The 10616-nt window shown below is 35.0% G+C and overlaps 1 protein-coding gene across 1 annotated transcript; it reads left to right on the forward strand.

Moving 5' to 3' along the window:
* Positions 1-1173: 1173 nt before the first annotated feature.
* Positions 1174-10616, forward strand: LOC144362813 (bifunctional 3'-5' exonuclease/ATP-dependent helicase WRN-like). The gene is made up of 6 exons (XM_085494354.1): positions 1174-1485; positions 4301-4431; positions 5617-5774; positions 7967-8036; positions 8953-9079; positions 9399-10616. Exons 1-6 carry the CDS (start codon positions 1174-1176, stop codon positions 9561-9563), a joined length of 963 nt encoding a protein of 320 aa, XP_085350480.1. The 3' UTR covers positions 9564-10616.

The raw sequence follows: 10616 nt of genomic DNA on the forward strand, positions 1-10616 counted from the left end.
TAAATAAATAAATAAATAAATAAATAAATAAATAAATACAAATACGCCGTACACGCAACGTACAGTTATTGTTATTTTGGTATTACAGCTTGGATAAGGTGTACTTGAATCCACAGAAATGGACCTCGGCCATTGTTTACTTGCAGTTTAAGGCGCGCTTGACCGTCACTTACCAACACAGTGGCAATCAAAGGTTATTACGCATGTCGGGGTTACTCATATGAAGAATTATTTGAACATTACTATTGTCTCTACCCGGTAATACATTTGATATTTTTGTCATAATGGAAACTGATCACGATGTTTTTTCTAGTTCACACTAGGTTGTTTGCCTGGTCCGCACACATTTTTTCAATTTGTATATAATATGGTATGTTTTTAAGATCTGGTTACAAATATTATCGTTCGGTTTACATGCGAAATGCCTTGAGGAGGTTCGCTATAACTATATCAATCACACAAAACGTTAGTTTTTAACATTATTATACGTGTGCGTTTTGATTGAACATAAGTGTAATTGATTATTTCATCGCCCGTTCTTAACCATTATAATCAGGTTAAATATGAAATAAAAAAAATGTTGCGTTGTGTTAGTGTACCTTTTTGGAAGCACAATAATAAATACGGTGCCTACCAGAGATTGTGATAGCACAAGAAAATTTACTACATGCGAAAGAATTGATAATTACCATGCAATTATGTAATCCGTATATGCACTGTTTTTGTGTACGTACAATAACAATTACTGCACATGCGCCGTGTTATTAGTTTCGATTTTGCATCCAAGTAATAAATACTCAGTGCTATGTCTTGAAACGCAACATTTTAAGTTTGAAAAAAATCATTATCTAATTTGATCTACATTATGGATCACCGAACGACAATATTTTCGTATGTTTTCGCCGTTGACGTCACGGTACAGAGAAAACCCTTCAAACGTATTCCTACTTAGAAAATGGTTAATATTTCGGTTAATATTTGCGTGATTTGATCGTGGTTGTGGTTTTAATATGCCGACATTATAATGTATCATTGGCGGCGGCACCGGGGGCTCCGAAAAAAATACGCGACCATGGTGAGCGAGGGATGATGAGCAGATCTCGCCCCCACCCCCATGCAACGTTTCGTGCCGCCGACTCTGTTTATTCAGTTTTTGTGATTTCCTTTTTCAAAATGAAACAGTGTATTGTCCTCTCTTTGCGCACTTCGTGTCACACTAGGGGGTTCGCCGTCAGTTGTCAAGCCCCTGTGTCTGTGACATCACGCCGTGAAATTATAACGACAGCGCCACCTGTGGTGGCATACTGGTTGGTCAAAGGTCAAAGGGAAATTAGACAAATGACAGAGGCAACAAACGATGTTGTGGCACGGTCCGGTCAGTTTGACGACAAACCAGAGTTGTCTCAGAAAACCATCGGTGATGTCAAGTGTGAGAGAAAAAAGAAAACAAAACGAAAACTACCCGGGTGGCTGACAGGACGACCTGTAAGTATTCCACACATTATATTTCGTCCATGATCTGTTGATTCCAAGTTTCGCGTTGAACACAGTGGCTGTGGTTCGTGTCGTGTAGTGGTGTTTTTTCCCGGGCGAGGCACCACAGTGGGAGGCACTAGCTTTTCAATTTGGTAGGGGTGTGTGGCCGGGAAGTAAAACCCCAGACCCCATCATAGACCATTTTCTCCTCAAAAACCATACCACTAACTTTATTATAGACCAAATAGTGATTTTGTATATCTCATCAGAGACCAAATTGTCGCTAAATTTATTTAGTTATACCGGTAGGTAGAAAGTTATCACCCGGACTCATCAATCTGAATAAATGATCAATTCAAGTGAAATAAAAACAAAAGAGTACTTACTTTTCAACACACAGCATTTTGTTTAATTCACAAAATGTATTGTTTGGTCATATTGTGGATGATCAGTGATAGTATTTTGGATATTTTTTTTATTATTTACTGAATATTTCTTGAGGCCCCCCTGTTCTGAAAACAGACCCCATCCTAGACCGGCAAACCTGATATTGAACCAAAAGGCAAGCAAATCTATATCCCATTCTAGACCAAACAGCTGAAAATTACGACCCCAAAGGGCGATACTTCTCCATAATGAGATTTGCATTAAGTGACCCCCCCCCCCCCCGGGGGGGGGGGGGTGTTTTGAGGCAACTATACAATTACTCATGGAATGGTTTTATTTTGTATAAGTCCTATTTTCTGCTTGAAGTTGCATTTCCAATTTTCACATATTTGAGGTTCCACCCACTGACAAAGATAAACACTATCAAATGTTAACATTATGGATTGATAAGGAGAAATTAACTGCAGAATATTAAAGGGCGGTGGTCGCTGCTCCGTGCATGTGCGACCATTGTGTTGATAAACCACAGGGAGCATAATATAAATATGTTTATAAGCAAAACCCCAACTTTGTGTCTTTATTGTAGATACCATCAAATTTGTTAAAACCTTGAAATTACAGTGGTTTGGTCGCTGAAAAAAAAAAATTAAAAAGAATGCAAGCACAAGTAGTACCATTATGGTTTGGCGCAGAACATTAAATTGCAAAATTAAGCAAGTGTCTAATGAAAGGTTAAAGGTTAACTGACCGCAGTGGAATTCTATAAGAAGAGTAATCATTCGCTAAGGTTTGTGATTTTTAAAAAAATTTTCAATCTGTTTTTGTAACATTTATAAATAAATTCACACCTTCATGAAACCTAGTGTATATAGAAATGAAATTTAATTACAATTAAATAGAATTAAATAACAATCAATTTAAAGTGAAAACTATTTATTTTCCAAATTTACGTTACTAATATGAAACATATTTAAGCAGATATGACTATTACCTGGTTCAAACAAATTAGAAATGTGCCGTTGTAGGGCCAATGAGAACACCGGTGTTCACACTGGCTCTACAAAGGTATATTTCGTTTGCAATCACATGACATAAAAAACGCCGGCGTAATTTTATATTCGGCCTGTGTAGCACCCCCTCTGTAGTTAGATCCGTGTTTGAACTTATTCGTACTCTATCACTATCGATTGCTCCCTTGAATCATGACTTCAAAGGTTTTACTTTTTGACGGCACAGTTCCATGGGTTTATCTCATCCCAATTCCTTATGTTTGTGTGCAATAATTCTGTAAACCTGGCTATCATGGGAGGTTCCGTATATCAATCGAAAAATACTTTCCTCTTGCCAAATAGAAATCAGTAGCAGGACTTCATTATTATCCAATTATTTCCGAGACTACTCGTTCCGCTGACTAGAGCTGTATGTGTATCACTTGTTGTCATGTCGTTGCTATGGACGTAGACACGAATTCCTGATAGAGGGCGTTTATGCCACTGTGCGTGTTCACACTAACTTTTGTTTAGAATTTAGGTCTGAGCTCGGACTCTGGTCAGAAAGTTTACGCCGGTGTAAAATCCACCCTTTTTTACACCGGCGTAAACTGGTCACACGATAAAAATAACACTGTCGTTAAATTTATGGCGGTGCTACAACGGCGTAAATGTTACCTGTGAACCAGGTACATATTGCTATATAAAATACAGATAATTAGTTTTAAGCCAACTGAAATCTATCAAAATGTTAAGTTACACTCAAACTGTGCTACATATCTATATGTAGTGGAACTTATCTTTATTTCTATTTCACAAAACCAGAGAATGTGCTTCTCATATTGTCAATGACATGGTTTAGACAAAAAAAAATTGCATTATTTTTCTCAATTATCAACTTGTTTAGCCACTTTGCAAACAGGGAGGAGATAGCTTTACAAATAATCTCAAGATTCATGTAGGAAATCATGCTAATAGAATAGAATAGAATAAAATAGAATAGAATAGAATAGAATAGAATAGAATAGACTAGACTAGACTAGACTAGACTAAACTAGACTAGACTAGACTGAACTAGACTAGACTGAACTAGACTAGACTAGACTAGACTAGACTAGACTAGACTAGACTCGACTAGACTAGACTAGACTAGACTAGACTAGACTAGACTAGACTAGACTAGACTAGACTAGACTAGACTAGACTAGACTAGACTAGACTAGACTAGACTAGACTAGACTAGACTAGACTAGACTAGACTAGACTAGACTCGACTCGACTCGACTCGACTCGACTCGACTCGACTCGACTCGACTCGACTCGACTCGACTCGACTCGACTCGACTCGACTCGACTCGACTCGACAATAGAATAGAATAGAATAGAATAGAATAGAGCTCTATTACTCATTCTCATCACACTTTTATATATGCTACCACTTTTTACAGACTGCACCGAAGGAGAAAACGAAAAGGGTTGAATCTGAGATTGAATCCCGACTTCCACGTCTTACATTCCCTGGTAAAATAATTTACTGCTACATTAAAGATGAATGCTCCTTCATATGTCAAGATTTAATGTGAGTTTGCTTCGATAATCAGATAACAATAAAAAGACTGAACATATATTGTTCAACACATCAGTCTCCACAGATACAATTAGTTGATGTGAATGGAGTACAACAACATCAGCAAGCAGTGGGTTAGCCTTTTCATCACCAGATTTCTCTTTTCATCAAAATAGTTCTGTTTATAGTCTGCACTTTTCTTCAGAAGATTGGGACAAAAATAGCCAAATTTTTTTAAAGTAGATACTGAAAATTTACCAAATTTTCTGTTGGCTCCAAAATTAGGGTTCATTTTCAGAAATATTGAAGAATATAAGAAAAAAGTGAAGAAAAATTTTGGACAAGAAAGTCTGGTGGTGAAAAGGTTAAAGGTTAAAAGTTATTAATATGTGTTAAAAACAAAAGTTTTTTTAAAATTGAAAAAAAATGGAGAATAAAAATTATACTTACCTACTGTCAAACTGCAAAAAATAATCACTATTTTGAGCATATATATAATTTTTAAGTTCACAAATTTGCCAGAAAAGACAAGTTCTATTCTTATTTTACATATCATACTTAATTTAGCAGATTCTACTTATCAGCAAAAAATAGTGAAATTAAAAACCAGTGAATATTTAGTGCATCTACAGTCATTGTGTCAACACAGGTGGCGCTATCCAGCACAGACCTGTGTCTTATGACGCATAACTAGCCTCTGAAGGCTAAATATCCATCCGCCACCATTTTACTCAATGTTTCTTCCGCGGAACTATATACAAGTATTTTGAACACAATCTTTCCCGATTTTTAGGAAGATTTAATCTTTAATGAGTTGATCAATTACCAGTAAAATAACACACAACACTCATCAGAATGTCTTATTTTATTAACATTAAAATGCATGTAAATTGGGAGGTCAGAGGTCTAATTTTTCTCAATATTGGCATTGACACGCAGATCGCCGCAAACCAACCGAATAGCGCCACCTGTGTTGACACAATGTGGAAATAGTTCTGACAACTTTTCCCATAGTTCCATGCGCGGTATACTAGTATGTCAGATCGGTTGGTTTGCGGCGATCTGCGTGTCAATGATCTACAGTACTCTATTTTCATTTTCAATGTTATCAGAAACCAGCTATTTATTTTATTTTGTCTAACATGTAATGGAAGGTTTAATATTATGCTATTATGTACATGATCTTGACCTTGACAGGCAGCCAGTGGAGAATAAGGATGTCGCTGAGTTGGTTTTAGGATTTGACATTGAGTGGCCCGTCACATACGAGAGTGGTGTAGAACCGAAAACAGCGTTGTTACAACTCTGTACATCGTTCAATGTGTGTTATCTATTTCATCTTTCTTCCATGACTGGTAAGAACATTTACTCTGTGTCGTAAAAATCAAAGTTATCAGCTATTTTTGCTTTATATTATAACTTTATTAAAGTACGCCCTCTATGGCAGTCATGACAGCTGTGTCTTAAGGTAGAAGCCTAGTCATAATTTTTGACAAAATTGGTCATAAATCGCATGACAATGTTCATTAGTTTATTATGTACAATCATGAAGCTAATGTCTCATGGTACAATGAAATAGCATTATTTTGTGTGTTACAGTTATGCTTTTCGAGAAATGCGTCCTAATATTTCTTGAAAATTGCTATTTTTAGAACATTTCCATAGAACACAATGTTAAAGAAAAACTGCATTTTTTGACACTTTTTAAAACCCAGATTTTTTAAATAATTCAGAAGAACAAAAAGTACTCCATCATTAACAATATATGATTTTTGCAGCCTAACCCCCGGTATGTCACCAGGCTAGATTTTGAGATATTGCATAATATCTCTGCCATAGAAACCTGTGGTAAAAGCGTTATAATACTGTCAAAATGGCGATTTTCCACTAAAATAAAACCATCAATTTCTGGTGACACCCAACTTTTTTTAGACCAATAACCTTATATTGCCTTTGAGTACAATTTATTGCAAAATGAATAAATTCTGGGTTTTTTAATTTATGAGGAGGCTTCTACCTTAAGGTTGTTAAAGTACGCCCTCTATGGCAGTCATTTTCATATGAATTCATATTAAAGCAATATTTCATAAAAATTATTTAGTATTAGTCAGAATTTCCCAATATTGTAAAATACTTTGATATAGCTACATGTCATTTTAGTGAATTTCACTCCGTGCATGAATTAACATGATCTTAATTTAGCTCAGTACCAACAATCACATTGTGAGAATATACTTTATTTGAAATTAGCGACATCTTAAATTAGCGAAATTACAAATTAGCTAAAATAGCTTAAATAACACTCTAGCTAGAAAGACTTGTTTTACGGTATATCCAAGATTTGTAACCACATAGATTTTCTTCATCAATAAATGATCCCAGTTATGAGATACTGTAAAATACTTTATTTTCGCTATTTTTGCTGAAGGAATGATTCAATGAAAATAAAATCTAACGAATATACCTCTACATTTTTTCATATATTTTACATTAAACTCATCAAAAATAAGTGGAATTAAATTCCATACAAAACATCCAAAAATTCTTTTCCGTGAAAATTAATTCCAGCTAAAATAAAGGATTCCACAGTATGTCAAAAAACTTTTTACCATAGCAACTAATGCTAAACGGCTCAAAAATTGACATTTTCGTGGTGGTTTGACACATTTTTTATACAAAAAAAAGTACTTTTAAACTTTAAAGGTATATTAATCTTCTCATTGTGTATCTTACACATTTTTGTTAAAAATAAATAACAGTAAATAACAGTAAATGACAGTAAATGACAGTAAATAACAGTAAATGTCATCAGACAGAACATGTGTATCACTTAACATTGGTGAGGTCAACTAATAGGTCAATGAATGTGGGTATGATTTCTTAATCTGGTTGGATCTTAATGAACCTGATTGTGACCACGGTAATCGCTTTACACACATGTAGGCTTGGAAATATTCAGGACGTGCCGATATATTTTGAACGCAAGTATAATAAATGCAATAGACCATTTTCTGTTCACTTCGAGATCCCGCATTATGCGTGAAATTGAACGTGAAAACAGGACAAACAAAGGTCATAGGTCGTAGTGGCAACAAACATCACATGGGATTTGAGAAACAAAAGTGTTTTGGGGGACATTTGCATACAGGTGCTGTACATATTTGATGATGGTCAATTTCAGTGAAGTGAAGGTATTTGAACGCAATATCCCCCTGTTAAAGATCCACCTTTTGATGTGAGCTACGAAATATAGAAATTTGACTTCAAAATCAAATCGTTCGATTTTTGCGGCAGATGTTCGTGCGTGTCTTTCACGCAACTCGTGATATTTTTGGGTTTATGTACATTTCTAATCAAAAATTGTACATCTGTTCTTACAGGTGAATACTTATACAAAATATTTGAAATAACAATAACTGACATTTTACTTTTACTTTAGTTTTATATGTATTGTACTTTATTACTAACATTTTATTGCTGTCAACCAATGGAAATTATTTCTAAGGATGCAATAAATTCATTATTATTATTATTATTATTATTACAGGGTTTCCTGGTGGTCTCAAGATTTTACTGGAATCTGAACAGGTGAAGAAAGTAGGAGTTGGTATCCAAGGGTTTGTATTGTCTATTTCATCTCAAAACCAGAGAATGTGCTCGTCATTTCAGTGGACAGCGACATGGTTTAAAAACAAGAAACAACATTGTTTTTCTCAACCAATTATCAAATTATCAAATTATGTAGTCACCTGGCAAACAGGTGTATGAACAAATTCTAGTAGATAATCATGCTAAATAAGAATAGAATAGAATAGAATATGTACTGTGAAATACTTATATTTGAAATATTTTAGCTGGAATTAATTTTTGCTGAAAGGACGTTTTGGGTGTTTTGTATGGAATTTATTTTCACTGATTTTTGACGAGTTGAATGTAAAATATAGGAAAAAAGGTATATTCACTGGACTTTATTTTCACTGAATCATTCCTTCAGCGAAAATACCGAAAATTAATTCCAAGCGAAAATAAAGTATTTTACAGTATTGCTTTATTACAACCTTATCAAGGAAAATTTGATAACTTGTTTTTGGTTTCAACACATGTGGAATAATAAAGGTTTTTACAAAGCGTTTAAATATGTGATAAATATTAGAAAAAAATATGTTGAAGGACGGTCGTCATCGCACAGCATATGTTTAAATTTCATGTAAATAAACAATGTATTTTACAATGTTGTATATGTCGCTATGATTCCCAAATCGAACAGGACGCGGCACGACGACCACCGTACTTTAATCATAACATACACTGTATGTTATGTAATATGATTTCCCAATGTTTAATTTACTTTTCTCTGGATGACAACATGTTTTTAAATGATTACTGTACTGATGACTGTAAATTTCTACTTCTCTGTTGGTGGCGAAAATAACATTTGTTGTCGCTAAATCTAAAAGAAATTCGTCATAGGCAACTAGTACAGGATGCGAACACGACTTAGATTGAAAACCAACTTCTTGCATCTCATTTTAGCGATAAATGGAAATTATTGAGAGACTATAACATAAAGTGTTGTAATATGGAAGATTTATCCGCTCTGGCCAACGAAGTGACTAACAGTCATGAAAACTGGAGTCTGGACGGTCTTTGTAAACATCTGGTATGTTGTTGTACTTTGTCTTGACTTCTATGTATTCATTGGAGCAAAAAACCTGGCATTTTTACAGTCTAACAACCACAGCTTGTAAAAACAATGGTCGAAAACTCTCAGAAAACTGTGCCATGGGATAGTTGTTGAGACTCCTCTGAACAGTGTAACAAGATTACCCCTGCGTGCGCAACATATATAAATTTGGTTGCTTAGGATAACTTGAGTTGAGTTTATGCTAGACTACAAAATTGCAGTAAAATATATTAATTTGGACAAATTGTTGTACCAAAATTTAACCCTTATGATAGTCTTGTTTCCATCTTCTCAGCTCACTCAACGTTTGGAAAAAGATCCTTCTGTGAGAAAGAGTGATTGGAGGAGTCATCCATTGTCATGGCAACAAGAGACATATGCAGCAATTGATGCTTACGCTGGTCTGGTTATCTACGAAGAATTGAAAAAAAGAAGAACTGACAAAAACGATGCCGATTGACTAACAATTAAAGTGCCACTAACTGTCATTAGACCATGTCACATCACATTTTATGTGAGTTGCATCACAATTTATGTAGGTTGCATCACATTTGTTGTGAGTTGCATCACATTTTATGTGAGTTGCATCACATTTTATGTGAGTTGCATCACATTTTAATGTGGGTTACATCACATTTGATATGGGCTGCATCACATTTGATTTGGGTTAGATGACATTTAATGTGGGTTACATCACATTTGATATGGGTTGCATCAAATTTGATTTGGGTTGCATCCCTTTTGTTGTTTGTCCCTTCGTGTGTGATGTTGATCGCATCTAAGTTTAGTAACACGAATCTCATGAGAATCATCACGTAACGTACGTTTCTAGAAATATTATTGCAAATGATTGACTCTGAATAAATTTGTAATGTTCATCTTAGATTGTTTTGCTCATGTTCTTGCATATTCCCAAAACTTGTATCACTGAATGGTACAATTTTTTGCCAAACCCTAATTTTGGAGCTAACAGACAAAATTTGAGTCAATTTCTAGTTTTTACTCCACAGAATTGGCTGTTTTTGTCCCAATCTGAAGGAAAGTGCAGACTATAAACAAGACTATTTTGTGAATTTGTGATGCAAAGAGGGGGGGGGGGAACTGGTCATGAAAAGATTAGATCGAGATTCGCTACTGAAGCAAAAACTCGTGGCTAATTTGTGTTTGCAGGAAATCTGTTACGGTTCTCACGCAGCGTGTGTTCAAATTTTATTTGAAACAATGTATTTTACACTTAATGTATACATCACTATGGAAACCATTAAATATCACTATTAAACATCCTTTATGGTAATGTTAAGTTTAAAGCGGGGGGGGGGGGGGGGGAAGTCGTCAGATGGCCATAACGTGTCATTGTTTACAAACAAGTGTCTACCCATGACCCTTTGCATTTTTAGCGTGTGGTGTTATCGTCGCTTGGGACTCAATTCCCACGCGTGCACAGATGATGACTCTCTCGCTTTAAAATCTTTCAAATTTGTTGAAATAAAATTGATGCATTTTATGTAAAAAA

The sequence above is a fragment of the Saccoglossus kowalevskii genome, chromosome 20 (genome assembly GCF_978046115.1).
Source record: "Saccoglossus kowalevskii chromosome 20, keSacKowa6.1, whole genome shotgun sequence".
NCBI lineage: Eukaryota > Metazoa > Hemichordata > Enteropneusta > Harrimaniidae > Saccoglossus > Saccoglossus kowalevskii.